The sequence below is a fragment of the Cardiocondyla obscurior genome, linkage group LG04, assembly GCF_019399895.1.
Source record: "Cardiocondyla obscurior isolate alpha-2009 linkage group LG04, Cobs3.1, whole genome shotgun sequence".
Lineage (NCBI taxonomy): Eukaryota > Metazoa > Arthropoda > Insecta > Hymenoptera > Formicidae > Cardiocondyla > Cardiocondyla obscurior.
In genome coordinates this window covers 8,563,668-8,576,276 of record NC_091867.1, presented here as the reverse complement: position 1 = coordinate 8,576,276, position 12,609 = coordinate 8,563,668, and the positions used below count along the sequence as shown (strand labels likewise).

At 42.8% G+C, this 12,609-nt stretch overlaps 2 protein-coding genes across 2 annotated transcripts; both read right to left on the bottom strand.

Annotated features, from left to right (window-relative positions):
- Positions 1–8,300: 8,300 nt before the first annotated feature.
- On the bottom strand, positions 8,301–11,387 carry LOC139102197 (uncharacterized). The gene is given in 7 exon segments (XM_070655931.1): positions 8,301–8,881; positions 9,410–9,587; positions 9,778–10,359; positions 10,816–10,873; positions 10,875–10,900; positions 10,902–11,096; positions 11,382–11,387. Coding segments are annotated over 7 exon segments (1,281 nt in total). The 3' UTR covers positions 8,301–8,645.
- Positions 11,388–11,497: 110 nt separating this feature from the next.
- LOC139102044 (uncharacterized) lies at positions 11,498–12,481 on the bottom strand. The gene has a single exon (XM_070655673.1). The coding sequence runs from the start codon at positions 12,479–12,481 to the stop codon at positions 11,801–11,803; it is 681 nt and encodes a 226-aa protein (XP_070511774.1). The 3' UTR covers positions 11,498–11,800.
- Between the last annotated feature and the right edge of the window lie 128 nt (positions 12,482–12,609).

Here is a 12,609-nt window from a genome sequence, read left to right as displayed (position 1 = left end):
ATCTTATTCTTATCTTTAAATTCTTTTTTTTTTTAATTTTAGCATTAACGACGCGCTTAATTTTACGAATTTTACGTGCCGACAGAAAGAGAGAGAGGGAGAGATAAGAGAGACTGCTTTTCTCGTACTTTTTAGTTTTTAGTGTATTGATATCGCGCGTTATCATCTTAATTTTTCATTGTTTGAACTGTCGCTCTTTAATAATAGTACTACTACTCATTCTTACTTTTATCTGTCATATTCTACTTCACTACTCTATTCTATTATTTCCATTTTTATCATTAGCCACGTTTAATTATCTCTTTTTTTTTATTGCTTAATTTTTTTTCCTTCTAGCAGAAAATTACAACAATCCGCATTGCTTGTATTAATTTGTAACGTTGAAGTAATTTTTTCTAAAAAATTAACGAAAAAATAAGGAAAAAAATAGGATACATTTTAACTTTATGCTATAATTGAATTTGAAGACAATGCGGATCGTCACTCTACAAAATAAATCATAACTATACTATATTTTTTTTTTCTCAACTTTCTCTCTCTCTCTCTCTCTCTCTCTCTCTCTCTCTCTCTCTCTCTCTCTCTCTCTCTCTCTCTCTCTTCTCTCTCTTTTTCACTATCTATCTAACTAACTATCTAGCTATCTTCTATCTATCTATCTTTATTACCTATATTCTATTTCTCTCAATCTTTATTACCTATATTCTATTTCTCTAAATCTTTCTCACATACTATCTCTCTCTTTCTCTCTATACATATGTTATTATAAAATTATACATGTAAATCGTATGTGCTTTATACTATACTTCTACTCTTATCATTACTATATTACTCTACTATTGTATTACTCTACTATACTATGAGTGCTACTGTTGCCGCTCCGACCAATGTTAGCTATTACAGCAATGTGTTTACGGCTCGTAATTAACTGTATGTCCTTGTCTACTTTTTCATTTTATCTCGTTTTTAGCGGAAACAATGACTTTTTATCGAAATTTCTATCCATTTCCGTTCACTCCTTTCCCCACCCTTGACGTTTTACTCGATGAATCTTTCTTGATCTTTTATTTTTTCCATCTTTTTTTCCCCAAAACATCTTATTTGCTCATTGACCCTTCCTTTGATATCACCGAGTGTCGAAGCGAGAATAAAAAGACTTCGCGAGCGAGCGGGACGAAAGTACGTATACATATAATTAATCAATCTTCAATTTGTCAAGAAAACGATTGAAAGAAAAAAAAAAAAGAATAAACCTACCCGTTTTTTTGTGTTTTTTTCTCCGGCCGCCTGATCGCCCTTCTCCTTGAATCATCTTCCATGTCGCGCGACTTTTTTGACGCGACCTAAAGAGCTTGTCTTATTGCGGAAAGAAACTTATTTTTTCCGCTTTCAACCTGCTTTGTTTTATTAAAAAAAAATTATTTTTTAATCCTTGTATTCTTTTTAATCGAGAAAAATCACGCCGATGTGGATCAAAACAAAGTAAATCACAAATTGCACGTACGATCATGATCCACACGCGCGCGACGACTTTTACGGTCTACGCAGGAAGAAAGGGTGACCCGAGCTTGGTATCTTGTATCTTTCAGCGCGTCTGAAAGTTGCATTATAAAAAAAAAAAAAAAAAAAAAAAATCTTATCAGAAGCGTATAACTAATTACGTTATTGATTAACCACGATTGTTCGATCTCTGGGTTTGCAATCTCACATCAAAGGGAGAAAATCGTACGTTCTGTCAAACTGGTCTTCCTGGATCGCTCGACAAAGATCGAAAGCATCGAAGTCGTATTTAAATCTGTTGACTCACTTTTAATAGTTTCGGTAATTAAGGGACGCAGCAAGAATTACCTTTCTTAGTTATGCGCTTCTGTCAACGCGTTCGAAGATCGAGAGGCGAGGCTCCGCCGTTACGGGAGTGAGGGAGGACTTTCTTGCGCACAAGCTCGCCCAAAACAATCATTAGGAATTGTGCCTAGATGTTTAAAACACTGTATTCTATGGGATCAACGTCATTACCTTTTTAGAATCGAGAAAGAGTGCGCGAAGTGAAGTGACGAAAAGGGAGGAAAGAGAGAGAGCGAGAGAAAGAGCGAGAGAATGAGATGAAAAGTGAAGGGAAGCAAGAGGCGTTTAATATGGTATTAAGGAGGAGAAGAGAGAGAATGGATCGAGTCGCGATCCACAGAGTAATTTATACATATATGCGTTGGCAATGTCTCCGCCGCGACGTCGATCGACACCGAGTCGAGATTGCGAGCACGATCGGAAGCCGTGCGATTATTTTGCTCCGGTGGCACTGAATCTTTGCCAACAGGTGTATATAGAATATACACATACACACTTCCGATGTCAGAGATCATCCCCGACGTCCATTTATGTCTTCGAAACGAATTTCGAGCGGATCGCTCTCTACCAAAAAATAAAAATCTAAGAGACATGCTAAGATCCATTTAATCGACGATTATTAAAATTAGATTAACAGCTTGAACGATGGGGGGAGGATCATCGTCAGGCGAGATCTCTCGGGGTGTTAAAATTCTTGGCTCGGCATTACGAGGGGTTTATTCAACGCGTTGTTGGAAAATACTTGATGTAAATACTTGTATTTTTATCGAACAAGATAGCATATATCTCGTTGGGAGAGGAGGACTATATTTTGCGTAAGGTGTTGTAACCGGGGAGGTGGCCGCGCACGAGCTGTCGAATGGACGTCGCGTTTATCTCTGACGAGCTTTGACCACTATCGTACTAACGTTTTGTATTGTCAACAAGCTGCATAACTAAGTCTAGTGGCACTCTATATAATTTCGTATTCCATATATCATATTCTACTTGTACCTCTAGCGTTCCGTATATCTATGTAGCTCTACATCTGTCTGTATACTATATATATACATGCTATATATATATACACACTCTTATCTCAATGTATATATATGTACTGTACCCTGTCCCTTTTCTACGACTCACGGATCCAATAACGCCCCTCTTACTTTTTCCACCCTCTGCCCTAACTTGTTACAAAAGAGATGCCTCACACGTTGCTGTGATACTATCACGATGTATTTATTCCGCAGCAATAATGTCTGTACTAGTATTAGAGCTTCAACTTCCGAAACTAATCCCGTTTAACAACCCTCTCAATTTTATTTTTATTTTTCTTTTTTTTTCTTTTTTTTCTCTTTGATTTTTTTATTTAACCGAGATCTGTTTCTCTCCGGGACATCGGAGTTTCGATTGTAATTAATTGTCAAGGAGATCTTCTCGGATTTTATTTTTATACGTCATTTAATTCTATTCATTATTCATAGTTCTAATCCGGCTTCTCTTTTCTCTTTCCACCCGATGACTTTTCTTCCAGCTCGAACTGATCGTCGAACTATCGCTATGCTACTGCCTGTCGTCGTTTTATCCTTCGCCATCTACTTCGAACGGCCTACTATTACTACTACTATTACTACTGTTCTATATAACTGTTACTATATAATTCTATTACCACTATTACTGGAAACTCTAATCTTTTTGGCACGGACACTCTCAGAGACATTACCATGTCGTTATTGGCTCGATAACAATATCGCTACGCACGATAACAGATAAAGCGACAGCAATCGGCCTGTCTTGCAATTAATGCGAAAGTAAATAGAATTGTATAACTTTTCCGTACTAGTTCGATATTTTATTACACGTTTGATATTCTCAGTTTCCGAGGAATATCTTTAAATTTGTCGCGAGATGGAAAACGATTCAGCGCGTAGCAACGTCGAATCAAGAACGACAATGTGGCCCGTGTCGCTGCAGTTTTCGATCTTCGAAATCTTTCTCCTGCATGATGCTGTTCTCTGTGCATCATTGTGTGTTACACGAGACACATGTTCGCAAACACACCCACCGACACCCTCACGAGCAGCAAGATACACCTGAAAAAAAAAAAAAAAAGAAAAAGAAAATGAAAAAAAAATACTCTATTCCACGTGTAGAATTTCGCGGCGCAACATCTCCGGGTTAAATCCGCCTAGATCACTCTGATGTTTGTAAGTGATGAAGCTCGCCGATTTCGTTGGCACGAAACAGTGATCGGTCTAATAGTTGATTAATCGCCTGCCAAAATGGTCGTATGTGTGATACATGCGTGATGATGAAGCCACCGTGAAGGCTTCGTGTAGCTAGGTAGACAAATGGATATTCAGATTATGCGCTTTACGAGGGGGAAAATTGATGAGGCGGGCAGTGTTCGCGCCGTGGAAGACAAGCTCGGCCTGATCACCGGTAAACGCGCGAGAGGGCCAAGCCGTCTTTCGAGCGTCGTGGTCGGCAATTGTTAAAATTCACGCTGACGAGACATAGATTGTGGCACTCGTAATTTAGGTAAATTATTTAAAAAAAGGAAAAAAAGAAAGAAAAAAAAACACCGCGCGCTCGCGCGAGATAAAAGTAATATGTGTATAAAGTCCCTGAATATTTCCTCAGCGTTCCCGAGATTAATAGAGAAGAGGAACAACGGGTGGACGTTGACGATTAGTCAGATGTTAACGTAGCGTTAAATGTAGGTAAGCTGCTATTTTTTTTATTTAGCAAAGGAGAATCGGAGGTCTCGTTCTTTCCAGAGAAGCGACGCGTCTCGATTTCAATCTCGTCCGATTGCATCGGTATCGACAAATTTATTTCCGAACGCGAAATAATTTTGATAAAGATGAGAGGTTTGAGAGAATTTTTTTTCTTTTTAGTATAGATGTAGGTTACGGACTCGCTAGATTAAAAAAAAAATACTCTTATAACGAGCGATAATGACAAATCAAACTCAGTAATTTTTTTTTTATCCTTTATACGAAAATTATGATTTCTTTTGAGAGAAATCTGTAGTTTGTAGCTTTATAAATGTTTAAATATCTGGCCGTTTTTGGCTCGTTATTAGAGAGTAATGATTGTTTAGTATCTAGACGCATTGAACGTTACGTTTTGCTAGACAGCCACGCGATAAACCACGAATTGGCTAGCTAATTATTATGTGACGATTGGAATCAAAATCCACTCGGAAAGTTATTAATTATTTTATAAAATTAAATTAAATTTCGTCTATAAATAATTAATAATCTATCAATGTGATCATGCGATATATATTTGTATTTATAGGATTAATTAAAATTTGTGTCGCGTTTTTATTAACTTTTTCTCATATTTCCCAACGTCTTTGTTATTTTCTTTTTATATCTTCCGTATATTACTCTTAGTATTTATTAGAAGTTTATCGCAGACGTACTCATGAAACAGTATTAAAAAAAAAAGAAACACTGCTCTGTTTGCAACAATCTAATAATATTTCTCAAAAGTTAAATGCAACGAGAACAATAACGAGATTGTAGCATCTAATTATTAGTGCAAATTTCTAATTTTTTCTTAGCCTACCGATCTTTTTAAGCTAATACGCTAACAAGAGAAAGCAGTACATATTTTTTTGCGCATTGCCTAATAATTCATCTCTTAATAATCAGCGAGATATTATGTGCATAACGATGAGACATTTTAGCGAAAATTTGATCGCGACAATTAAGGAGATTATCATTTAGGACAGTATGAAAAAGAGAGTGAGAGAGAGAGAGAAAGAGAAATAGAGCTTTTCGATGTCTGTTTTTTAGAAGAAAAGATGTCAATTGTTTGTAATTAAGTGCGTGGGAAGGGAAAACATGCCTACCTTTCGACTGTAGTCAATTGAATCGTCGACACATGATTACAATTAAGTCAGGACGAGATCATCCGAGCTAATTACATTTTTCACACGATGTGAAAACCCGAATACTCACCCACACGTGCGACAACAACAAAAAAAAAGATACAGATGCAACAAAAGGAAAAAAAACGGTGTACAGATCATACTCGTATACATATTTACGTAAGGAAAAAAAAAAGATTAATATTATAGCGAACTATATATAGAGAATTAATTAAGTAATAAATTTTATCGTGTCGCCAAATAAGTCGGCAGTAGTTTCGTGAGGCGTAGCACAAAAGAGAGAATATAACGATTTAAATAAAGGAAAAAAAAAAGGGAAACTTATGGATATTCGACGGGCCGTGTCGTCGTATTTTCCATCCGAAAAGTTGCGAGACTACCCTCGAGACCAAGTATCTTGGATCAAACAATCAAATTGCCACATTTTTACAAGAGACAAAGCGCTGCGCTTTGGCGAGGGATGAAACCTGCGCCGCACAGAAAAAAAAGCTGTCTTCTTTACATTTTCTTTTCCCCAAATGCCAAAGCCATGTCCAGAAAACTCAATCGCGAAGAATTATTATTCGATTCTGACCGGCAGACGGATATTGACGGAGGAGCTTGCGTCCTTTTCGAAATCGTCCGTTCACGAGATTAAATTTTGCGCCGCCAAAACGACGGGGGTGGCCGGACGATTCGGGGACAACGTTCATCTCGGTAGATATCAAAAAAAGTACCAAGAAGTTTTCAGTAAATGGTCGAACGATCGGCGTGAATTAAAGACACTCGGGGGGGAACACGGCGAAGATCGGGTGCGAGAATCGTTTAAATTTGAGAAAATTGTACTATCGTTTTCCATATATATTGCTCACGTAACGTTAAGTAAATATTTTATCTTTTGCAAGAAGTATTCCGATTGTTGTTGCGCACAGTGCGCGTAATCGAATTGTCGCGGCGAAGTGTTCGTGTGTACAGTAGTTCATGCCTGTATAAATTCTATGTCCTGTTTTCTCGGTATAATTTTGCCCGCGTTGAACATTGAAATCGTCGCGCTGTGGGCGATCTCGAGGGATTGGGGGAGGCTGCGGAGGTCGACAAAAGCACGACTCTTCAGGGCACTTCTCGGGGGACGGAGCTTTCGACCGCGAGTTCTCATCAGCCCGCGCAGCCTCCGCAGGTCGCCGGATATTTGACGGAAGTGTCGCGGCAAGCAGCGTCCACAGGTACAAATCCGCCAGATATATAAACGAGCACACTTCGAGATTGTATCTTCGAGTTTAAATAAAAAAATATCCGGAGACATTCGCGCGATATTAGCCGTATACACAATGTTCCGTAAGCCACGCGCTGCAATCACCCGTCGCTGGTAGCGGCGTAGCGAGCATATTGAGGCAGCATATCGGCGAAGAAAAAATATAAAAAAATAAAAAATAGGGAAATACAGCGCAGATAAATGGACGGTGAATAAAAAAGAAAAATAATAAAAAAAGAAAAAAAAAAGAAAGGAGAGTACGCGACGAAGATCGGAGGGTATCGATCATCCGAGCTTCGATTCAATGCGTTTGACGTCTAGAACAAGTGTGTTATATATAAATATGAACATTATAAATACATATATTATAAAATTTAGATTTATATATATATAAATATATATATATATATAAATATATATGTAAAAGAGAATGTTATGTATAGACAAAATGGGCAACGGCGGGGCGTGGAGAGGCACAGATATCGATTACGTCGTTATAACTCTTCCTTCGCACACAAAAAAATGTGTTAATATATACTTTTATTGCGTCGTTATTATCATTAATGATCGAGCGATTAAACAGTGGTGGCGGTCTTGTTATCGGCGACTTGCCTTCGTTGTTCAGATCGATTTGCGCGAGTACGAGCGGCGGTTTCAGAAAAAACCCGCCACTCGATCGAGCTGCAATTAGTTTCGGACGAGCCTGCTGCAGTGAGATTCGTTTCTGTCGTGGTAATTGAATTGTTGCGAAGCACGATCCAGACCTCGAGCTTAAATCGTCCGCGGAGAGGCGCAATCGCGATCGAAAGAAAGAAAAAAAAAAAAAACGCTTGCGACCGCAGCGATTTCTCGCGACGCAGAATTTAGATATAAATCTCAGGCCAATAAAAAGTAGACTCGCGTAAACATTCCCGGCGTAAAAGGCCGTCCGGCGCAATTGTCCGACAATTTTCGAGCACACCTGGCGCATTGTCGCGACGCGTTCGAACGACCGCCTTTCCAGATCGCCAACTTCCCCGCTCTCTTCGGGATAATTTTAATCAAAGATTTAAGGTGCGCGGGGACGAGGTGCCAGTGAGGTTTTAAGAATAATGTTTTTTCGCTCGTGTCCAAATCGTCCTCTGTCCGACGTCTCTCAAATCTGATTAGAATGTCGAGGGTACGCTTTGTTTCAACTGACAGTGTCACGTAGCTGTGTAGATGTATCGGCTGTTGCGCAGTAGTCTCGCGGTTTTATTATCGGACCTTACATTAATTCTTAATTAGGCCGTCTTATCCGTCATTGTAAGAAACCGCTAGATTGCTTTTTTTACCTATTTTTATTTTTATTTTTTAAATATTTTTTCTTTTTATTTTATTTTTTTTTAATTCTCCCCTTTTTTGGAGTATTTAATATTCCCATTTACCCAGCATTACTTCTCACGCTACAACTAATGTCCCCACGACGAGTGACGATGGCGGTGATGGCGACGACGATGCTGATTTTGATTGTCCTTATCCTTAGTATCGATCATGTACGTGTACTACTCCGTTGTATTGTCCGACAACATCCTGCATTATTTTGTAAAGAAGAATAAAAATATCTTGACAAACGCAAAGGAAGAGAACCTCAGTCCGGCTTGATTATTTCAGACTGATCGTGCTTTCACTCTTTACGCTTCCCGATGGGGACCGTCTCCGCCGTATTTACAGAACGTCGTAGGCGACGTAGGGAAGAGTCTGCGGCACGGTGTATCCGATGGAGAATCTGCTCAACTGAGAAGTACTCGGGATCACTTTCAGCGACGCAACCGACAGCGGATTGACGGCGCGAATTACTTCGGACGTTCCTTGGGAAGACTCTTGCTTCTTCGGCGCCGTTGTCCCCTCGGTCGAGATCCCCGTTGCGCTCCTCAAGGCTGTTGCCGCTGGCGTGATTACACCTGCGGCGAAGAACGGAGAGACAATCATTTTCATTAACATTCTCGCACGAGCTCGTTCCTAGGGCCCTTTATAATTTACTGTAATTTGCCCGGCCTGATTTGTTGCAAAACCGATATCGGCGAACGAGTTTGCGAACCGGTCGCGAACCGTCAACGTGAGAAGGGTGACCTCAAACGGTCCTCGGCCCCGGAAATGAGACGGCCTTCGAAGGAACGAGGGAGAAAAAAAAACGACGTGAGAAAACGAGCTCGTTATTTGTCTTGTTATTTATTTTATTTTATTTTATTTTTTTTGCTCTTTTTAATAAGAAATGAATGATTTTCAGAATCGCGCAGCGGGAGTACCTTCTCGTGGTTTGACATTTCCATTTAAATCGCGAAATAATTTAAGCGCAAAGAAAAATATGCCGAGAACTGTTGCGGAGCGCCGTGACAAGAAAATATTTAATAAAAATAGCCCACGGCGGTTTAATATTTATCAGAACAGAGGAGAGAGTGAGCGGTGAGGTGAGTTAAAATCATAATGACCTTCGACGAGCGATGACTCCGGTATGGCAGAAGGCTCGATCTCGTAGTTGCCGTAGGAGATGCGAAACACCGGCACCGCGTGCTGCCTCAGCACTTGAGGTAGTTGCGAGGAGATTAATGAAATCGCCGGGATACTTCCGCCGCTAACAGCTTCCTGCGACACTTTTCCAACGAGTTCCTGCGAACCGCGTTAAAAATTGCCGTTGTAGAGACCACTTTTATATGTGTAAAAGTACCTTAAAACGCTTCTCAGATATTCCGCAGATATTTGAGAAACTTGCAAACTTTATAAAGTGACTGAAAAATATTCGAGTTTACTCTGCACGTCATGAGTCCATTATCTTCAGCGTTTGATAGCTGACGTATACCTTTTGCGCGCTCTTCTCGTTCGCCTTGCCACCGTCTCCGCTCTTCGTAGCGACCGCTTGCAGAATTTCGTTGCTGTCCTTCAGCGCGACGTTTTTCGTGCTCACCACCGCTTTTTGCTGGCCCTCGCTGAATGGGATTTCCGTGACCTTGGCACCCAACCATCCTCGTATCTTGTAAATCTTCGAGTCGTCCCGACTTCCCAGAATCTTCACACGATTTTGCTCGCGATGATGAGCCTCCTCGTTCCTCTTGGTCGCGAGCTCCAAGGCCTGAAGATGCGCCGTGCGCGCGGCCATCACCTCCGGCGTGTCCTGGACCGGAAGTGGCGCCTGCGGGAGATTTGTCGCGATCACCCGGAAGCCGTTCTCACCGTCAGCAACGTACTGCGCGGTCTGGATAACACCGGTTTCATCAACGTAGCTGTAAGTGCCTCTGGTCGCGCCATTGGACGTCCTGACCTCCGACCTCGCTGATCCTGGCGCACTGTACCCGAAACTGTACTGGCCCAGGCTATCTTGATAGCTGAGAAACACCGGCGACTTTGCAAAGCCGACGGCGACCAGACAGTAAAGGAGAAGCAACTGAAAATGCAATATAAACTCAGCTCATAATTTACTTAACTCACACCGCGGTTTACGAGATCTGTCAGAGATACGCGGTAGGCATTAGGCGTTTAAGATTGGTATCGCGTAACGTTACCGCATGATATATATCAATGATTTATGTACTTTCACGGGAGCGTCGTGTACGAAATCCCCCCGTTGCATTAAAGAAAACCGCACGGTACGGAATTAAAAATTGCGAATTACAGTTTCAATAAAATTCACTAAATGCATTAAATGGAAAATGCAAAATGTTAACTAAGTCCACCGTCCGAGCGAATGCGTTCTTCAAGTAGGAAAGCCGAACCGATTGTTCCAGAGGGGAATAAATTCCCGATCCACCCCGGGCGCGATCTCTCGCGGTGATAATCCCGCGGGACGGAGTAAAACCGATCGTGGAGTTCCTCCCACGCGTGAAATCGAACGAGCACTTACGGATGCGCTCTTCATGGCGATCGTATCGACGGCACCGGTATATCCTCGGCGCGACACGTCGCCAGGACACGTTTATATACGCGCGCCGGTCGCGTGCAACCACGCCTCGCGTCACGATGCTTCGCCCTTCTGCGTCCTCTTCCTCCTCCCTCGCGAACCCCGAGTGAATCGCGGGACCCCACGACTTCGTGGACCACCGCGGCGAGAACTGGTCGCGCGAAGTGGTCCCCCTCGAGGTCGCGGACTTCGGAATCCGGCTCCTCGCGGTGCCTTGCGCTCCGCTAAGCGGTCTCGGACAACGCTTTTTTCCCCAGAGCCGGTGTTCAACTATGCCCTAATACGTCGGCCGTCAGGGTCGCGCGGTAACACCGATCGTTTAAACGCGGGGGTTGCCGCGGCGGGACGAGGATCTTGCGGATTATCGCTAATTTATCGGCCGATCGCCACGGCCGCGGAGACATCTCGCCGATCGGTTGCCCGGGGGATGCGTGGTCCATCGGTTATCCTCGCGAGAGGATCTCACGGGGATCAGTGAATTGCGGAAAATATGAGTCTTGTCGCCGTACCGGCATTTCCATTTTATCGCGACGGACGGATAAAGTTGGGCGTAAAGTATGAGTAGATTACGTGAAGTATCGTATTCGCGTAAGGTAAAAATTTTATTCCCTCACGATACACTGGCTGCACGTGGGTATGTGTCATTTATTTTTACGTCGTGGTACAGAGTGCATACGAGTTCAGAGTGGAAATAATCGTGCAAGTAAGAAATAGACGATTAACTTATTCTAATTATATTCTACTATTTTTAGAAATTTTTTTTCTATTATTTTATTATTTTTTAAATATTATTTTAAAAGGCGACACATGATCCTCGGTAGATCTACGAATAGTTTCAGGATTACTGTCTAAAATCCACATTTGATACAGAGATATGTGTACAAAGTAAGCTGTATTTTTCTTTTCAAACGCGTCAGTGAAAACCTTTTTAATAAATCAATCTGCCGTAAGCGAGCGATGGACCAGCCACCGCCACAGCATCCACGGATCTCACGTCGCTCCCTAGATTCTGATTGCCGCGCGCGGCGGCGATTTCCGGCACGTCCAGCGGCTTGCCCTCGAGACCGATGGGTACCAGAGCGGCGACGACACCGTTGTCGATGATCAACGGTACCACGCGACCGTTCGCGAGATGGTTCCCAGATCTCGCGGGTTCGTTCACCAGGTCGATCTTGGTCCCCCGCGAGGCTGCTACTTTCGATGTCCTCAGAATTCCACCGTCAGACATATCCGCCGTATCGCCGCTAGACCTCGCTATCTCGTTCGCCAGGTTGATCCTCTCGTTGACATGTGCAGCCGCGTGAGCGGCCCTCGCAGCTACGACATCCGGCGTGTCCACGACTCTGCCGTCGGCGCCGAGAGGCGCGGAAGACTCCAAAATCGCCGGGTGTCTCTCTCGCAGCAGCCTGGCCGCAGCGGCCGATCTCGCGTTCGCCACCCCCGTTCTCTCGCCGACGGTTGAGACTTCGGAGCTTTCCAGCAGCCGAACGTTGGCACCAACTTGGGCGCTGGGTATCAGAGACGTCGCGTAAGTCAGGGATACGGGGAAGGTAGGCTTCGCCGACGCCAAGCTCGTCAAACCGAGCAGCACGAGTGCGAAACGCTTCATCTCGCGTTATTCAGCTGCGCCGGGAAGTGGTACCACGGAAAACGACGAGTAGTTTAGCGTCACCGGGATTCACTCGAGAACGTGCGCCGTTCTAGACGTCGCAGACGCCTTTATAGTTCTTCTAGATC